This window comes from Lichenostomus cassidix, chromosome 1 (assembly GCF_008360975.1).
Source record: "Lichenostomus cassidix isolate B80296 chromosome 1, HeHo_3.0, whole genome shotgun sequence".
Classification (NCBI taxonomy): domain Eukaryota; kingdom Metazoa; phylum Chordata; class Aves; order Passeriformes; family Meliphagidae; genus Lichenostomus; species Lichenostomus cassidix.
The window spans coordinates 23154446-23175563 of record NC_139479.1 but is presented as its reverse complement, the minus strand read 5'-3'; the positions used below and the strand labels follow the sequence as shown (position 1 = coordinate 23175563).

Sequence of the window (21118 nt, the reverse complement as noted above, 5' to 3'; positions counted from 1 at the left end):
GCTTTCTCAAACATAAGATTTTTCTTTCTTCCATTGCAATCTATAGAGGATAATCCTGCCTTTTAAATGTCTGGGGATTTTTTTTGCAAATTTCTGTCCACAAGATGTTCACTGACCCTGAGCTGTACTGCCACAGTAGTTGGGCCTCCTCGTTCCAGTCTCTGAAGAAATGAGGATGTTCCTTTCTTTTTCAACAGCTGTGGAAGAGAAAAGCACACACACAACACTTTTATCTCAAGATGGGCAGTTCACCTTTTATGTCATTGTTACAATTTACTAATGAAGGCAAACATTTATACAAATACTGTTCCACAGACAAGGATTTGAGTTTCAGAAAGAAATGGGAAAGTGGATAAATATCCTTAGGTATTTCCAGAGCTATGATTGGTAAGTAAGTTTTGATTTCAAAAGCAGCTACATAGATTATAAAGATAATATACCTTTTAAAAATAATTGGGTAAATCAATATGTTTTGGAACTCTATTGTAGAAGCAGGTCTTGCATAGTCAGTATCCACAGAGTCTGCCTAGAAGTAGCATAATTCTGTAACTCCGTAAGAAGACACCTTATGCCTTTGGCAGATGTTTAAGTGAGTAAATATAAGAGTGCAGAACATTTAAAAAATCTTGACAACAAAACAATTATATAAATACTTTAAAAACTCATTTCTTCTTGCACATGTGAACACAGTTAAAATTTTTAACACATTTTCACTCATTAGAGACATAAATTGTCAATAACTTCCTATCTCATTAGAAGCAATGCTACCCCATACATCAGAATTGGGAGTGGAAAATGAATTTATTTTTCACTGTTGTACTTCCTATCTTTGAAACTAAAATGGCAATAATCATACTAAAAGTGGTCCCAGAATTTAGGGACTTTTGTTAAACTTTCTGCAGAAAGGCTGGGAAAATTATTGCATTCCAGGATTTGGCAAAGATGTGAGATTTAAACCTCCTTATCAATGACAGCCTTTTCACCTCTGACTTTTCCACTGCCTTTCTTCAGTCCACTTAACCCATAAAAATCCCTTTCTGTTGAGTCAGCAAGTTCTGGCCTACTCCTTTTTCCAGTTTTATCAAAAATGAGTACATTTTCTCAGCTTGGCCCACTGAAGACAAGTGCCATTAAAAATACTGTAGTGCAAGCAATTCTCTACTCACCATGCTAAACTTCTGAGCTCTTTTTTATTTCATTTACTAGGATGCAGTAAGTTTTTAAAGGCAAATTAATCCCCAACTTCAAAAATAAAAAGTGAAAGAGATCTGTTGGTTCCAGTTTTTCTCGTAAATAAACCACTAGCATGCCAATGACACTTTTCAGTTAAAGTTTACAAAATAGCTGAGGAATATAACCAAAATAGAATTTTCTCCACCTTACGGATAATGCTGTCACCCTTTCCTCTCCATATTTTAATCCCTAGTTCAGGGTTGTTTCCTGAGTTAGTGGGAGACCCAGGAACAATGCTTTAGACACTAAAATTCCTGTCTGCTGTCCTGTGTTACATACGTCTTCCAGTGGGAAAGAAATATTTGTTTCAGAATGAGAGACAGAAAACAAAGGAAAAAAGGCAAAGACAAAACATAAATTTAATTAAAACTCTCCAAACTGGGACATCTTCAATCTTCACCTATGGGCTAAGGGAAAAAGGCTATGACTTTTTCCTTCCTATGACTCCTTATATGTTTCAGACTTCTGGCCAGCTAACAGATCTGTTCATGTCTGTCTTACAATGGATTCATTGTTGTCCAGGATCCTACCATGCTAGTGCTATCAGTTCAGGAAGCAGATTATCCTTACTTGTGCCAGCATGCTCAACATCAAGAAAAGAGTCATTTAGGGAAGGGTAAACAGATACCTGGCCATATGTAGAGACATTTATAATTATATTACCTAGCAATTAGCTAGGATTGCAGTGACAAGAGGAAAGAGGAGGGGACTCACAACAAACTCCTGTTTGACTTTAACTTTCTCTACTTCCCTTCCCTGGATATAGTGGAGTCTAGATGACTGACCATGCACAGCACCATGTGTACCTTCTACTCTATGTTTCTCTCTGCCTACAGTGAGAGAATGTTGTGACTCAATGTGTTGAGTATGTTGTGACTCAAACTTCAGATAAAAAAGGAATGTCAGTCTCTGGTTGATAATTTTTTGCCTTAATATCCCTCCTTTTCCCCTCCTCTTTTCAATATTTTTTTCCTTCTCTTTGTTGCCTTTAACCTCTGGATAAGCTCCAATAAAAATGCAGTGGTTATGATTTTTCAACATAAAATAATTTTAATTCTAAGCTGGTAAGAAAAAGCCCCTTACATTGCATTTCCAATTACAGTAATAAAATAAAAAACCCAACATTATTTCAATCCATCACAGTGGATTTTCAAGGCTATATTGAAAAAGGGAAGAAATTATTTGGGACAGCACAATTAAAGATGTGGGTTTGATGCACAATAGAATTTAAGCACTTACCAACTTCCAGCTCTGCATTAAGTACTTATTAAAAAAAAAGTTGCTTTTTGCCGCTGGAACAGCTTAGATTCCTAGAGTTCTGCTTTAGTCCTGAAGGGCAGCACAGTACCTTGCTCAAAATAGGCCAACTTTGTATTTACAAACTATTCAGTGCTCTTTCTCAACTTCCACAGCTCTTCTCAAAGCCTGTGTTTGAGAAGCCAAGCCATCCTTGTCTCTGTGGACAGATGAAGTTCTCACCTTCCAAATAATGCCTAAAGGTTTACAGCATTCACGCCGAATCTGAAATTTCTGACTTCAGATACCATGCTTCCCAAAGGATTTGAATATATCTTCTATCTTTCACGAGAGTAACTCCAGGTTAAAAGCTATTCTGGACAGGTCAAAACCAGCATAATTTCAGAGATCCCAACTGTGATGAGTTTTGCCCTGGTTTCACTAGGCTTCTAGCTTAGATGTGCTTTTCATACTTCCTCCCATATATGGGAATAGGATCTTTTTCATATCCTTAGGAAGCTTCCTCTAGGAAGCTGTTACTACAGTGGAAAGGCACCTAAAGACACTTTGTAATGCCTCAGCTGTTAGCTAAATATAGCCCTAAACCAACACCATTCACTTCAACTTAAGTTTTTCCACTGAGATTACTGACAAGAACAGTAGTCAGGAATTATGCTGCTATCAGCAGGGGGACTATAAGAAAGTCCCATTGCTATTCTATGGATGTACAAAGCCTTCCACAATGACACATGAGAGCAGGCTCCTTAATCCCATGACAGAATCAATTTTATGCAGCTGTAAGCCAAAAATAGAGATGTAAGATTCGAGAAGCTGGGTAAGGCAGCTGATGTATTGTGAGAAGTGTGTGTATCTTTTCTAGAAGGATGAATTCCAAAGCTCTGTCATGAATTAACTGAGTAAGTCATATTATTTCTCTTCAAGAGAGATGCTCCATGTGACATGAACAATTAATTTTCTGATAATCTTCAAAGTTTCCCTCCTGTTCCCCTTTTTTTTTTGGTTTTGTTTGTGGTTTGTTGGTGTCTGTTTGGATTTTTCTTTAAACATTTTTGTCTGACTTAGCAAGCAGGAAAAGTGACAAGTTCAGAAATTAGGAGAGTTTGATTTGATTTCAAATTGACTGGGAAAATTTACATATAAGAGACCATTTAAAATAACAATGTCAGACAAAATTTACATTTTGATCTACATACAAAAACACACAAAACTCTATTTAGCAAACAGGAAATCTTCTCATGTTGACATAATAAGGACATTAGGATTTTATATTTGCACTTCCTATGTCTTAATTTACACAACAATTCTTCATAGAGTCAGTCAAGGAGACAAAAAAAAAGAAGTGTTCCTATACAGCCAAAAATTAGTAAGATGGCATTCCCTGCTAATAAGCCCTGGAATCAAGAAATCATAGAATGATTCAGGTTTGAAGTACCTCATCATCTTGTCTGACCTTCTGCTCAAAGAGTCCAGGGAAGAGATTCTTGAACCATAATTATTAGTGTTAGTAAATTAGAACCTTTTCTCACTTTTGCTGCTTTAGTGTTGATACTAAGTACCAAATTATTTAAAAAACTTAATGACTAGAATGAAGCAGAGAACAAGATGATTTCAGAAATGACAAAATAAAAGAAAAATCTTCAAGGAGCAAAGAGCAGAAATAATCCTAAATTCCTACCTTGCTGAGCTCAATATATTTCTTTGCTTCTCCACTTGCACAGGTTACAGATGTTTTTTTATTGAGCAAAGCTGCTTTACATCCTTTGATTTTAAGGGAATGATATGGAGGAACAAGTGATCCAGTCTGTGTCAGTTTGGACTGGAACAATTGATTGATGACCACGTTTTCACTAGCTGGAAGTAAAAAAAAAGAAAGAAATGCTTGAAGCTAAAGTACAAATTAAAAAATTATATATATTCTATTTGTCAGTAAAACACCATAGAGTAGGAGAGAATTAAATAAGTGAAATGAAAACAAATGGACCAACCAAAAAATTAGCGTGATCAACGTTATCAAAGAACATTCAATACCTGAAAATAGTAACACTATTTCTAAACATATTCAGGTCCTGTGCTGAACAAATAGAGGGCATAAACAAAAACCTTTCAGACTGATCTATCTAAACTTAATTACTTATGGGATCATCACCCCTGTATTTTGTTGCCTTACTGACTCCCAATTTATCCATCTATTAAAGCAATGTAAGAGATGAGTTCTGCACTATTTCCTAACATGTGGTATTTAGAAATAATCAAGGCACTTGACAGAAATAAATTATAGACACTCATTGCACTGAGGAATTATATCTACACAAAATATGAGAGGAGATTAAGGAAAAAGGCAAGGCGAAGGACAGAACTGTAGAAAATTTGGCTTCTCTACATCAAAATGACACTTAAAAACATTTACAGAAAAAAAGGACAATTCCATACATATCTATTATTATTTGTTCAAAATAAATATACTTCCAAGAGGTGCTTTTAAAAAAAATCTGACTTTTAAGATAGATAGTATACTTTATCCTATTTTCAGTCTAATTATCGTTTATGAATTTATGGTCACGGGATTTTCAGGATGAACATGATAATTACATGCTGCTTGTGCTGCTATAGCACTAATAAGTGTTAAGAACCTGTTGTGTGATACAGCCTTAACTATCCTGAATTCTTGTTACTTTTTTTTTTAAGAACTAGCAAACTGGCATTATGATTACACCCATCATATGAATAAACAAAGAAAAAAACCCGAAAGATGAATGGGATAAGTTCCATAAATAATAGTTTAGTTTAGCAGGTAAAAATCCTCAGTTTGCTTTTTTTTATAATGGTTTAAAGGTTTCTTACAATATGGTTAAATGCAATAATAGATTTGTTTCCGTTTTTCTGTGGAGATTACTATTCCTTACTCAACAAGAACATCAAAATTATGAGGAAGATATTGAAGCAGAAACTGAAGTGATTTCAGCACAATCAAAGGTCATCAACATCCATATGTTTAAAATGTAGTAAGTAGGACTAGGAAATGCATAGAAATTATGAAGAAAGGCATAGAAATCCATCCTATGTCAGTAGTCCCTTCTGATAATTTTCAGGCAAATATATTCCACATTCTTACACACATAAACAAATTATTGTTATTATAGTTAAAAGTTTTGATAGAGAAATGAAATTAAATGAAAATCAAAGGATGCATGCACTTACATTATACACCCACACAAATGATGAAACTGACCCTAAAGGGAATATGTCACTGACAATCAACAGGTTTTAAGCCTAAGTCACTTAAAAAAAGAAGGAACCTAGCCCTTAAGTGACTTACATGTTTGTAAATACTCTGCTCAGAGAATTTTTCCGTTACTTATAGTTGTTATTATTATTACTCCTCACTTGTAGATATACCCACTCTCATCATATTAAACTTTATATCCAATCCAATCCAATCCTATCCTCCATTCTTCCCTTTTAACAGTTGCATAGCTGATTACACAAAATAACAATGGAAGTGCGAAAAGAGACTATATGAGAGAATGGAAGAATGCTCTCTCTTGTTGAACTTACTGAAAGTTGTCATACCTTCTTGACTCTTTGGCAGATTGTCATGTGTATTCCGAGTAGTGAGAACTGTAATATCTCTAAAACTACAATCAATAGGCTTATATTAAAGATAATTTCTTTCATTTCTTTCTTCATTCTTAATGTACACTTTCTGTGTTTTCAATGCATCTATTATTTTCCTAGGGAGCTTGGCTAATTTTACAGTAAAATTGCTAAAGCACAGTATATTTTAACAGCAGGCCTCTATTTCTAAGGAAAGAAATATAAGTATATAAAATATTAAGTGAAAGACACTACAGTGGTTGGAGAGAAGACAAATGACACCTCAGGGTGCACTGGCATTTACCTGAGGAAAATGTTTTGTTTTTCTTCACAGCAAGGGAAAATGATACCAGTTTTCATTAATCCAATTATGAATAATTAATTAAGAACAATTTGTTAATTAATTGATTACATTATTATTAGGCATAATTATACAATATGCACATGGAAATGCATTTAATTTTGCATTTCAGTGGACATTTATACCTATTCACGAAAAAATATAAGAACGCCTACAAGTTACTGCTTTTAGAAAGGTACTCAAGCAAAGGAGCACATCCCACTGCAGCCTCTGTGATTTTGGGAGCTTATTTCCATTCCCTATTTTCTGAGTTTTATTTTTGCTTTAATTCATACTCATTGTCTTCCATAAGTCATTCTCACCTATCATACTACACGTTCTTATTCTTTACATCACATCACATCACATCACATGATAAAGATGCTTTATGTTCATGGATGTAAAAGCTTTTAAACGAGAGCAAATTTCAAACAATAAAGTACATACATACTTCATAAAGATGAGGGAGACTTTCTTTTGTACTGGAAATAAAATATATATAAATGTCTCTTAAAACTAAACTGAAAATTAAAATCAAGTCATAATATCTTGATTTCTAACAACGGTAACCACAAAAGCATTTACTTACTTTTCATTACAAATACGAGATTTTGTGAAAGGGAATCTTTATTTTTTTCTATCGCACCAGCAATTTCATAGGTGACCTATAATAAAATATTGTGACATCATTAGTAATGACCAATACATCCTTTAAAAATCTTACAGCAGTAGAAATGAAGCTATGTTTTTTTTCCACTCAACAGTTAAAGGCTGGGACCAGGTAGTAACTTTTGGCATTTTCTAAGTGCCAACAACACTGACCAGGAGAAACAGTTGTTGAACATTATGTTCCTCTGCAACTATACAGAAATTTCATCAGACTGATTTTAAAATATTTCCACAATGCAAGACTTTGAACCAAGTATGTACTGCAAAGCAGGAGACAGTGACCTAAACATCGCTTTCCCTGTAGGATGAGCAAGTCACTCCCAGCTCACAGATCTCCTTGTCTATTAGGAAACTGTCCCCACTAACCATGGCAAAGCAATCTGAGTCCCAGCTCACACTCAGGACAAGTTCCAACCATCAATATGTCCTTGGGAGGCAAGTTCAGTCTACAGGTTATGCACAAGTCCTATCTATGTTTCTAACAACTATGCCCGTAAGGATTTTGGGTCACCTCAGTTGCCTGATGTCATGATTTCAAGAATAGACAGTTGAACATTCTCTGCAACTGACTGCAGATAAATTCTAACACATGGTAAGGCACGCTAAGCATTGAGCAAAATCCAAGGCTCTAGCCAGAGGTCCTGAGGGTACATCCAAAATGAAGAAATACAACCAAATGATTCTTTTAATACTGAGCCCATCCCCAAAGATACTGCAAAGAAAAGGAGCACTTATACAAGAAAGCAGTCACTGTTGGGTTTTTGTTTGTTATTGTTGGTTTTTTTTTTTTTTACTTTGTATGGGGATGGCAGAAAAACAACTAATTTATTTACAGACTTTATATATAAGCAGCTCTGGCTTGCACAGTAGTAGAACCCAAAGGGAATTTTTAAGTTAAAAAGGAAGAAAATTGTAGATTGCAGTACCTGCAGGATTAGCCAGGTACTTAATAGGAACTTAGAATAGAGTTCAGTTTTATTTACCTTGGGACCGTGTTTCTATCTAAAGCCTTCTTTAATTTTTTGTTGGATCTATATCCTAAACCCCTTAGGTATTTGGGGAAATTTTATCCTTGCACATTTAATAAAGCTGTAAATATATAATTAAGATTAGTTATACTAATCAGTGCATTAATTTTCCATTGGGTCATTTGACAATTATGCAATGCTATCTTGCTCACAAAAGAAATTATATGACTTGGATGTGTATAATCTGTAACAGTGAGTAATTGTCAAATGATGTAATTACTATGGCGTCCGACATAAAAAAGATATAGCAAGAGAATTATGGTTCTTTTCCATGACAGATTGCATTTCCTGCAATTCTAATTGCATTTCCTAAGAATATACAACACAATTAACAAACTATTAGAATACTTTAAGTATACTATAAATGCTTTTAATGTACTCAACCTAAATGTCATTCCATACTGGTCCATAAAAGGTAATTAACAGAACTTATATGACAAATCCATAATTCCAGTTCCTAATTGAGTGTCTTGGGCTTTGACTAAATTAGAAGAAGAGAATTAGTATTGGTGGGAAGAGTAGGTAAGTATAGCAGTGGCAGATACTACACGATGATTAAGTGCCTAGATAGAAACAGGGGGAAATTTCAGTATTGATGATGGTATAATACATCACAAACTTCTAGAATTATATTCATAAGACATATTTCATATCACATAAAATATGTCAGATAAAAGCAAGGAGGATTCCCTTTTATGAAGAAATTTTTATTCCCTTTTATGAAGAACAATTTTCCCATAGACTTGGTAAATTAATTCACTGCCTAAAGACATGAAAACTGACTCAAAGAAATTACACTCTAGGGTTCCATAGTCATTGCCAGTCCCACAAAACAGAAAAAGAAATAAGTCCTCTTCCAGCTGCCAATTTTGTTAATTTGATCCTGCCCTCATCAGAGATGCCAAACTACATGCTACCTAAAACACATATATTTCCCTCAGTTTTCTTCCACTGAGTTTCTAAAATAAACCTGGCCCAAACTGCACTGGCTGGCACTCAAGTACCAGTGGATAGTTACTTTGGGGAGACAAAAACCAAACAAATTTTGTATGCTTTAGACAGGAAATGTGCACTCACTTAGGTAATGGATCTAGTATTATAAAACATACTCCTTATTCTCACTTCTATTTATTACAGTTGTTTGCCTTATCTTGCTTTACACATGATGAACTTTTTGGGGTAGACAGCAATCAAACCTGTTGTCTAGGTTTGAAAACAAACCAGTGGGAGATCACAAGTCAAGATTGAAATTAAAAATAAGTGAAATAATACAAGGAAAAGCACTGACAAAGTCAGATACAACCTAACACCCTGTTAGGGTGGTAGTAGCAGTCCAACTGAAGTAGTCCAGTTGAAGCGGTGATCCTGTGAAGGTCTAGTCTCCAGCTGAAAATCCAGTAGTAGCTCTGGTCCTCTGGGAACCCAGTAGACAGGGCTAGCTCAGGCAGTTCCAGGGCCAGGTTATATCCAGGTGGGAACACCTGGCTCCTCCCTCCTCGGCAGAGCATCTCACAATGGGATGAGATAAGTCCATGAGTCACACGGTGGGTCCCTGATGGCCCATTGCCTGTCATGCGGGGTGGGTCGTTAGCAAGTGATAATAGCTAACGGATGGCCCATTGCCTGTCATCCGGAGTGGGTGATAGCAGCTAATGGCCCACAGCTGGTGGTAATAGAATACTTAACTACATCAATATTGCAACCTAGGACATTATCCACCCCTTATTCTATTACCATCTACACAGTTCTCACTTAAGATAAGGTCTCCTTTAAGGTCTCCTTGTGGGACACAACGGGTTTCCCCATCTGCCTGCATCACCCACCAAGTATAACCAGGTCCTTGGGCAAAAACAACCCCACGGATGGGCTTGCCTTTGCCTGAGGTGGGACTAATCCAAACAGTCTTTCCTAAAAAACCTCTTACGTGTATCACAGGGACTTTATCTCCATCCACTGTGTGCAAAGGTTCGGACTCGGCAGGACCGGCTTGATTGATAGAACCCCTTGTGTTAACCATCCAGGTGGCCTTTGCTAAGTTCAGTTCCCAATTTTTGAAGGTTCCCCCGCCAAGTGCCTTCAAAGTTGTCTTAAGTAGTCCGTTGCACCGTTCAACTTTCCCGGCAGCTGGTGCATGATAGGGGATGTGGTATATCCATTCAATTCCGTGTTCTCTAGCCCAGGTGCTTATGAGGCCATTCTTGAAATGGGTTCCATTGTCAGACTCGATTATCTCAGGGGTACCATGTCTCCACAGGACTTGCTTTTCCAGACCCAAGATGGTGTTCCGGGCAGTAGCATGAGGCACAGGGTAGGTCTCTAACCATCCCGTGGTTGCTTCCCCCATGGTCAACACGTAGCGCTTTCCTTGGCGGGTTTGGGGAAGTGTGATGTAGTCAACTTGCCATACTTCCCCATACCTGTACTTTGACCATCGTCCACCGTACCACAGAGGCTTCACCCGCTTGGCCTGTTTGATTGCAGCGCAAGTCTCACAGCTGTGGATGACCTGTGAGATGTTGTCCATGGTCAAGTCCACCCCTCGGTCACGAGCCCACCTGTATGTCGCATCTCTCCCTTGATGACCAGAGGCATCATGGGCCCAACAAGCTAGAAATAATTCTCCTTTGTGCTGCCAGTCCAGATCCACCTGTGACACTTCCACCTTGGCAGCTCGGTCCACCTGCTCGTTGTTACGATGCTCTTCATTAGCCCGACTCTTGGGTACATGTGCATCCACGTGTCGAACTTTCACGGTCAGCTTTTCTGCCCGGGCGGCGATGTCCTGCCAAATCTCCGCGGCCCAGATGGGTTTTCCTCTGCGCTGCCAGTTAGCCTTTCTCCAGCGATCTAACCATCCCCACAGTGCATTGGCTACCATCCAGGAGTCGGTGTAGAGATAGAGCCTTGGCCATTTCTCTCGTTCAGCAATATCCAAAGCCAGCTGGATGGCTTTAAGCTCTGCAACCTGACTCGATCCACCTTGTCCCTCGGTAGCCTGTACAGCTTGTCGTGTGGGGCTCCATACTGCAGCTTTCCATCTCCGATCTGCGCCTACAATTCGGCAGGACCCATCGGTGAAGAGGGCATAGCGTCTTTCACTCTCCGGCAGCTCGTTATACGGGGGTGCTTCCTCGGCACGTGCTACTTTCTACTCTGCTTCTTCTGAAGATAATTTAAAAGTCTCACCTTCAGGCCAGTTTGTTATGATTTCCAGAATCCCAGGGCGATTCGGGTTTCCAATACGGGCGCGCTGTGTGATGAGGGCAATCCATTTGCTCCACGTAGCATCAGTGGCATGGTGGGTAGAGGGAACCCTTCCCTTGAACATCCACCCCAGCACTGGCAGTCGGGGTGCAAGGAGAAGTTGTGTTTCTGTGCCGATCACCTCTGTGGCGGCTTGGACTCCTTCGTAAGCTGCCAAGATTTCTTTCTCGGTGGGAGTGTAGTTGACTTCAGACCCTCTGTAACTTCGACTCCAGAATCCCAGTGGTCGGCCTCGGGTCTCACCAGGCACCTTCTGCCAAAGGCTCCAGGACAGACCATGGCTCCCGGCTGCAGAGTAAAGCACATTCTTTACCTCTGGTCCTGTCCTGACTGGGCCAAGTGCTACCGCATGAGCGATCTCCTGTTTGATCTGGGTGAAGGCTTGCTGCTGTTCAGGGCCCCAGTGGAAATCGTTCTTCTTGCGGGTTATGAGGTAGAGAGGACTCACGATCTGGCTGTACTCAGGGATGTGCATTCTCCAAAAGCCTATGGCACCTAGGAAGGCTTGTGTCTCCTTCTTGTTGGTTGGTGGAGACATCGCGATGATCTTATTGATGACCTCAGAAGGAATCTGACGCCGTCCGTCTTGCCACTTTACTCCCAGGAACTGGATCTCTCGGGAAGGTCCCTTGACTTTACTCTTCTTGATGGCAAAACCGGCTTCCAGGAGAATTCTGATGATTTTCTCTCCTTTCCCAAATACTTCCGTTGCTGTGTCCCCCCACACAATGATGTCATCAATATACTGCAGATGTTCTGGAGCCTCACCCTTTTCCAGTGCAGCCTGGATCAGTCCATGGCAGATGGTAGGACTGTGCTTCCACCCCTGGGGCAGTCGGTTCCACATGTACTGCACACCCCTCCAGGTGAAAGCAAACTGAGGCCTGCACTCTGCTGCCAGAGGAATGGAGAAAAAGGCATTGGCAATATCGATGGTCGCATACCACTTTGCTGCCTTGGATTCCAGCTCGTACTGAAGTTCCAGCATGTCCGGTACAGCAGCACTCAGTGGTGGTGTGACTTCATTCAGGCCACGGTAATCCACCGTCAGTCTCCATTCTTCACTGGACTTACGCACCGGCCATATAGGGCTGTTAAAGGGTGAGTGAGCCTTGCTGACCACCCCTTGGCTCTCCAGATCCCGAATCATCTTATGGATGGGGGCCACAGAGTCTCTGTCAGTGCGGTATTGCCGGCGGTGCACTGTTGCTGTAGCAAGTGGTACCCGCTGTTCTTCAATTCTCAGTAGTCCTACAGCAGACGGGTTATCTGAGAGACCAGGCAGGCTATTCAGTTGTCTTATGTCTTCCGTCTCTACGGCTGCTATCCCAAAAGCCCAGCGATGTCCCTTTGGGTCTTTGAAATATCCACTCCTGAGATAATCTATGCCGAGGATGCATGGGGCGTCTGGACCAGTCACAATGGGGTGTTTCTGCCACTCGTTCCCAGTTAAACTCACTTCAGCTTCCAGTACAGTCAGCTGCTGTGATCCTCCTGTCACCCCAGAAATGGAAATGGATTCGGTCCCCACATACCTGGATGGCATCAGGGTGCACTGAGCGCCGGTGTCAACCAAAGCCGTGTATCTTTGTGGGTCAGACGTGCCAGGCCATCGGATCCACACAGTCCAATAGATCCGATTATCCTTTTCCTCTACCTGGCTAGAGGCAGGGCTCCTCTAATCCTGTTTTTGGTGCACGATGTTCTTCTGTAAATGTGTTCCTGAGGTCCCTTCAAGAGGATCAGTCGTATTATCACTTCCATTCTGTCTGGAGTTCTGGCCACAAGAGACTGGGGCAGTGTTGTACCTAGGTGAGCCTCCTAAAGTGGATGTTTCTTTTTTCAATTCACGTACCCGGGCTGCTAAGGTGGAGGTGGGTTTCCTGTCCCACTTCCTCATGTCTTCCCCATGCTCTTGAAGGAAAAACCAGAGGTCACGTCGTGGAGTTTGTTTTCTTTCCCTGACTGGAGTACGTCTGCTCCTGATGGCAGAGACTCTGGTTGGTTTCGGTGTGGCATGAAAAAATCCTTCTTTGAGCTCTTTCTTTAGTTTCTGGTGGCTCTCTTCAATTAAGCTCCGGACTTGCGCGGCCAGGTTTGTTTCCACCGATGAGACCTGGGTGCGTAGTGGGGCGGTGACAGTGTCCTCGTAAATTCTCAGTTTGTTTGTTAACACGCCCACCTGATCTTCGCCTTCCCTCCACTGCAGTGTTGCCAGGTAACGAGAGTATATCTCTGGTCCGAGCCGCGCGAATCTTAGCCACATTTGTGAAGTGCACCGGACATTATCTGGGCTCTTGGGGAATCTCTCGTTGTCTGAAAAAATGATCTCTAGCACGGCCAATTCCCTCAGGCATCGGATACCTTGTTCTATTGTGTTCCATTTCCTTTGGTGCATCTGGAGGTCCTCTTTGCAGAGGTATCTGTCCCGTACACTCGCCAGCAATCTCCGCCAGAGGCTGAGAGTTTCCTGGGTTTTCCCAATCCCCTGGTCAATAACCACATCCTGGGACAGGGATCCCAGTTGCCTGGCCTCACTTCCGTCCAGAATGGTGTCATTAGCGGCGGCATCCCAGATACGGAGCAGCCAGGTCAAGATGGACTCGTTTGCCTGCCGGGTGAATTCCCTCCGTAGGTCACGCAGCTCCCCCAGGGATAGAGAGCGAGTGATGATCTCTGGCTCTGTCTCTTCTGCTGGGTGAGATGGTCCTGCCACATCCTCGTCAGTCGCTATGCGGACTGATTTGCTCTTTGATTTCTTTTTCTGGACGGGGGCAACTGCTACAGGCTTCGGCTGTTCTGATTTGGTAATGGTCTGTGTTGAGACGTCCACTGCTCTTTTGGTTCTTTTCCTCTTTCCTGCTGATTTGCTTTGTTTCTGCTCCTCAAAAAGACAAGATATTGTTCTGATCTTCAGCATGAGGTACACAATGCTGGTTGCAGAGAAAAAGGAAAACAGAACTAACAAAAAATTATGCCATCCCTAGCATCCAGAGAGAACTCAATATCCTCAAAAATGGCTGTGCCTGACCTGAAAGGCTGGAAGAAACCGCTCTCTCCTGCTAACCCCAGAGGCTGGGTATGATTGCTGAGGAGGTCCCAGATGTAGTGGCTCGGATTAGGCCAGGCAGACAAAACTGAGTATATGTTCCGAATGGTATTCATCGCCTCACAGGTTACCACGCAATAGGCATAATAAACCAATAGAGCAATTTTCATGCCATTTCCTGGTCGCAAAAGGACCAATACGACAGGCAGATAGTTTCCCATTTGAGGAAAAATATAGAGAGCGAGATACAGCACCCATATAGATAAGCTGAACATCATGATGATAGGATTTCTGAGTTTCCCCAGGTCGTGCCCCACGTTGGGCGCCAAAATATGTCTTGGTTTGAAAACAAACCAGTGGGAGATCACAAGTCAAGATTGAAATTAAAAATAAGTGAAGTAATACAAGGAAAAGCACTGACAAAGTCAGATACAACCTAACACCCTGTTAGGGTGGTAGTAGCAGTCCAACTGAAGTAGTCCAGTTGAAGCGGTGATCCTGTGAAGGTCTAGTCTCCAGCTGAAAATCCAGTAGTAGCTCTGGTCCTCTGGGAACCCAGTAGACAGGGCTAGCTCAGGCAGTTCCAGGGCCAGGTTATATCCAGGTGGGAACACCTGGCTCCTCCCTCCTCGGCAGAGCATCTCACAATGGGATGAGATAAGTCCTTGAGTCACACGGTGGGTCCCTGATGGCCCATTGCCTGTCATGCGGGGTGGGTCGTTAGCAAGTGATAATAGCTAACGGATGGCCCATTGCCTGTCATCCGGAGTGGGTGATAGCAGCTAATGGCCCACAGCTGGTGGTAATAGAATACTTAACTACATCAATATTGCAACCTAGGACACCTGTGTGTCTGTGTTAGCCAAAGGAAACAAGACCTTTATATACTATCTGAATAGCTGAACTATTTTTTATTAAACAAAAAAAAAACCCAAACAAACCAAAAAAACCAAAAACGAAAACAAAAACCAAACCAAACCAAAAAAAAACCCAAAGAAACAAAATAACAACAACAAAAAGAAAGTAGTGTGCTGTTTCACACTACATTTTGTTTCATTATAAGAGATCAAAACAAGAAAGGTATTGAATTTGCTTTGTTTCTAAATTTAAGTTCACAAAGGAAGAGAGTTTAACCTAAGTTGTAGGGGGTATGGCCAAATATTCATCTAGTCCTGAATATTTAGGGAAAGCTATTGAGTATTTCCCCTCTGCCAGCCACCAACTCCCTTCTCAGCTTTCAGGGCTCTGCCCATGAAGGAGCTCTTCTCCTGCAGGCTGTATCTCATGCTTGTGTTTTGTATCTTTTGACTCACATTTCCTCCTCAAATCTCTGTTTCCAGAACTCATTAACATTTCTAGCATCTTTTAAGACTCTGTGTCAAGAAGTTTTACTAATTACTAAGTATGAGAAAAAACCCTTAATTTTGTTTTGGACCTCTTTTCTGATTGGTAAAGTTAGAATGGATGGTTTTAATACCATGAACACTACCAGATACAAGTAAGAGGTAAAAAAAAAACACCCAGAAAACGGGACACTCACCAGGCGAACACAGAGCTAATTTTGAGAACTGCACATTCCTCTAATCTTCTTACATGTTCTTGCCTCTTTGCTTCATTAATTATCTTCATGCCAGAAAATCAGAAGACTGTACATATTTTCTTCTGAACTAATGTATCCTCTCTCACATCATCTGACCTGAGAAGAGGATTTTCTCCAAGTTTACTGGATATCCCAATATACTTTATCAACAGGACCACCTTTACATGTAATTTTCATCAATTCCTTAAAATACTCTTTTTTTTGGTAAATAGTTTCCATATCTTTTGATAGGCCAAAAGAGCTCACAGTTAATTATTGTGATAATAGCTGCAAGTTCCCCACACCCCTTTCTTAATGACTATACTTGTCACCTATTGTCCTGCCTTCCCCACCCCACGTGGCCCTGGCCACTCCCTCGGGTTTCCCCTATTGGTTCCTGTACTCCTAACTCCGCCCCTGTACCTCCCCTGTACCCAGAGGTCACTGGGGCTGTGTGCTGTCCCTGCCCCTCTCTGTTTCCCTATAAAACCCCTTACCCTCCACCATCTTGCTGTCTATGCTCCACGTGTGTTTATGCTCCACATGTGGCTGTGCATGTGAGGCTTTTGCCCTCAAGGCATCTCTGCCTCGGGGAGGTCGTTGGCCTCTGCTGCACCATGCGAATAAACATCTTCCATGGACACACTGCACAGACCCTCCTCGCCTCCTTTATCAGCGCCGGTTGTGGAAGCAGACGAACCAGAGCTAGCCTTATGGCTCCCCGGCCGGTGTGAGCGCAGTGTCCAGCCCTGGGACAGAGGGTTTGGAGCTCTGAGGCACTGAACTGGGCTGGGTAGAGACGCTCTAGGGTAAGGTCTGCTTTAACATCCTCTAAACCACAACAGTTAATCATAGATTTGGCAGGAACCCTAAAACAAGCTAGGAAAATGCCACCTGGAATATTAAGAAGAACTTGACTGCATTCATGGTTAAAAAGGAAAATTTTACTATTTTAATAGCAAAATGTAACTCAGAAACTCACAGTTTTGCCTGTGTTGCAAATTTTAGTTAATAAGAAAGTAATCAGCTCACATACTAAAAGAGAAATTTTTGAGAACATGTCCAAAGACAGTTTAGTGCACAGAGAGACACCTGTAGTTGCTAATTTTCCACCAGCTCTTAAATGTGAGTGATATGCTTGCATGTGCCATTTTTTAAGTATCACTGGGTTTATCAACCTCTCAAACCAAGCCTTGTTAAGCAATGAGTGAACTAAATAATTTTGCAGTCTGTAAAGCTTTATTCTAACACTGTGGTAGAATAGCATTTTGAAACAAGGAAGTTTTTAGAAACAAAATGGAAGTGTGGGGGAAATATTTTATAATTTTCTTCTGTAAGTGAAAGTTCCAAATCAAGCCTACCTAAAGAAAGAAAGAGAGAAAGAAAGGGAGAAAAAGCATGACTGTCTTGCCTGTGTGAAAACCAGAATCTCTGTCAAGTAGCCTTTATAGGCCTTGGTACATCTTAGACTAGATTGATTTGATTGTTGTGTCTGGGGATTCAGCCTGGGGAAAAAATAGAGAAAATGAAAGCATCCTTATTGATTAATCCATCTCCTTTTGTCTTTTGATTTAGAGGTTCAGTTTCAGAGTCTGCCTGGGATATACAAGGTATTTGTGAGAAGACCGCCTTGGTAAAGGTGAGCGGACAGCAGAGAGGTATTTTTGATATGCACGTAGCTGAGAAAAGAAAGACATTGATCTGCACTTAAAGGACATTTTGTGCAATGGTTTAAAGAGCAAAGAAGTTGGTCTTTAGGTCTGATCAGTTTATTACAGCATGATAAGTCAAAACAGTGGCAAGGCAAACAGCGACAAGGGGTTTATCTAATTTGTAAATTTGAATTTAATTTTAACTGCAGAAAGCTTAAATTATGATAATGTATTATTCAGATTACATGAATAATGGGGCAAATAGCCTACTATCTCAAATAGTGGTATGTTAAATATCACTATTAGGTAAAGCTGTGTCTCTTGGCACTGTGCTAAGACAATGTATTTCTGATTTATTTAATGATATGTTAATTCTTCTATAAAATTTTGAAAATTAAAGAACTTTGAGTCCTTGAGAAAGTTCAATGATGGGAATGTTATTCTTCAAAAATCATGGCTGTTGATATGCCCAACAGTTCAAAGATATAATTCATGTGAAGCCCTTCCTTAAGTGAGAGCCCACAATGTAAATATTAATTTTATCAATAAAAGAGCCTAGAAATTCAGTATTACATATTCTTAGGATAGTTTCAGCTGATGGTCAGAAGCACCCACAAAACACTTTGCTACCTCAAGGTGAGCTTGCAAAGTGTAGTGTGTGTCTCTTCCCCCACAGGCAGTCTCTGTGAGAAATATCTCAGGACACCCACATTCATATTAGGCATCAGCAACAAAGCGATGACCAGATGAGCAGAATTTTTCTGAAAGAAATCAGACTGCCAGTGTTCAGAGAAATGTGTTAAACAACCTCCAGATAAAGCCTTTCACTAGGATTATTATTTTTTTTTTAAGTTATAAAACCCCTAAATCATTCTCTTCTACCTTCTGCCTGAACAAAACAGATAAGCTTTTTGTCTTACACCACTCAGATACCAAGACATTAAATAGCTCTTAGAAAAGACTCATAATGTGTCAAGGCATTGTAAGATTCTGTTCAGCTGTAAAATTAAAACTGGGAGATAAAGTAAAATACTTGATATGATAAAGTACTAATGCTCATAGTGGCCTTTGCTAAGCATGTGTTCATGCATGTGCACAAGCAATATATCATATTGCCCATGCAGAAAAGGGAGAGATTTAATCTTGTTCAGGCATAATAACAAAACTCAAGATAAATGAGGAAAAATTAGTTTTCTTTCTTCCACTGGATCATTCTGACACATTTGTGTAAAATAATATTCATTCTTGGATTCAACTAAAATATCTGACCCCTGTGCTGATTTCTCCTATGTGCAGAAGTTCACTTGTGCATATTGTTTCCTCTTTTTTTTCCCTCCAAAACAGTCACGAAAACAAGAAAAAATCCAAGGTTTCTCAGAATAGTATCATACATGCAGATTTTCTTGAACTATTGATTCAGGCAGAAAACCAAGAGTAGATTCCAAATTATTTGGATTTTTTTTTCCCTTACATGTTACTTTGAGCCTCATGTGTGTTCTTTGTCTCACTTCAACCTTGTGCTTTCTTTCTTTTATTTCTGACCAATTTTCTCTTCTCTTTTTCTCTCAATACTGCTTTTTCTGGAATGGTGTAACTGTCATTATGCATGGATCAATAATGTGGCATATTTAGTCTTAGGAAAAGTTGCTGAGCATGAAACTTAAGGGAATGGGCAATACCTCCCAATTCATGACTCAGTCAAAAAGACTAGATAGTTGAAGAAAAGATATTTTTTCTATAAGTATCCTGACTCAAAATTTCAGAAAATACGAATGTATTAGAGGTCTTTAAAACTGCATGGACACTTCTGTATAAGCTCTAATTATCTCATAATATAAAGCTAGATATATCACTTTTGTTCACAAAAAAGTTGTCTGTCTCAATTAAATATACCTATATACAAATATACTTTCAGTGACAAAGTAATTTTAATAACTGTATTTTCCAGTTAAACTGCACTTCTGAATTGCTAAAATAGTTACTGCAAATGTCTGAATAAAGAAATGAACCCAATTCATCCTGGACTTTGACCAACATCTATACACTACTGATGAAAAGGAGCCCAAATTACAAGGGTCATAAGAGGTTCATAGCAGGGCCAACATAGAATATTAGCTTTTTTTTTTTTCTCTAGATGACGGAGAGTAGCAGTTCTTTAACACTGGCTGTGAACTACATTGCAGTTACAACTTTTGTTACCTAGAGAAATCAGGATGTCTGCCTTCATGTTCTAATACAGAGCCTGATGCACACAGTGTGACTTCCTCCTCAACTGCCAGCCTAGACACATCACCTGAACATAAATGATTAATGCTAGAAGTGAAGACTTCCGTGTTCGATTACCTGTCACAATTGACAGGTAATTCCTTCTCTACTCTGGGTCTGATTAATCTTTCAGTTATACTCATGTAAATAATGAGAAGCTTTGCCAAGTTAAACGAGTCAAAACCAATGAAAGTTTGTGGTGAGAATAAAATCAAGGGCTTTTGTTTTAAATTAGGAGATCTCTCAAGGCAATGACGGAGTGTAAGATTGCTTTATACTTCACTTACTTTAGCCCCATTTAATTGATATCAGACTATAAAAATGGGTGTCAAAACCTGCCAAACTATAGTTACTTTACATATGAAATTCTTATTTTTGAGCGCAAATAAATCCTGACATATTTAAAAGTCTCATCCTTTAACAATTTTCATAAAGCATATATCACCAATGACTTCTGTAAAAAGCTACTAAATGTAGTAATAGCACAATCTAAAGAACAGAGTCAGCAGTTTTAAAATCTGAGTTTTTCATATTTAGTTTCACAACACATGAAAATATGCTATTCTCAGAATAAACTCATTTTGTGTCATTTAGAACAGCCATACCATCATCAGAGTTTATATAAATACATATCATGAATCACTGGAAATTTCAATCTATGATAGCTTGGTAACTGTTCCACAAGATATCAAAAATGCAAATGTCTTTAAAGATCTAGCTCAATTACCATTAAATCAAGGAGAGTTAAGCGCTTGCAAGAGGACTTTTCTGCTTTGGCAGGGCCAAGTATTTCACTGTCGTAAGGATGCAAAGAGCAACCTGACTAGAATATTTCCTTGGCCAATGTAAATCAAAGGATCTCCACTGACTTCAAAAGAATGTGTGGATTTACATTACTTGGAGAGCTGTCTATTTGTCCATGCTTTTAGATTAAATGTCATTACTATTATTAGGAAAAGGTCAAACCAAGTGTCTGTGTTATAAAACAAAAATCTAAACAACCCATGCAAGGCTATAACACGTTAATGAAAAATGTGCTCTTTACCACTCACAGTTTAACTTTCAGACCTAGGCACCTGAAACATTGGTCTTAAAAAATATTCTGAATGCTTCTTGAGAGAATAAGACAAACACTTTAAGTTTGAAGAAATGTGCTTATTATTCTGGTTGTGATTTTAATGTAGCCTT

At 39.8% G+C, this 21118-nt stretch overlaps 1 protein-coding gene across 1 annotated transcript in view; it reads right to left on the bottom strand.

The window, feature by feature from the left end:
- Positions 1-21118, bottom strand: part of MYO16 (myosin XVI) — a 293290-nt gene that overhangs the window by 80070 nt on the left and 192102 nt on the right. Inside the window, exons 24-26 of the mRNA XM_085052748.1 lie at positions 7014-7089; positions 4166-4341; positions 117-197 (exon numbers count right to left, since the gene is read on the bottom strand). Coding sequence (XP_084908874.1) covers positions 117-197; positions 4166-4341; positions 7014-7089 — 333 coding nt within the window. The remainder of the gene's footprint in view (positions 1-116; positions 198-4165; positions 4342-7013; positions 7090-21118) is intronic.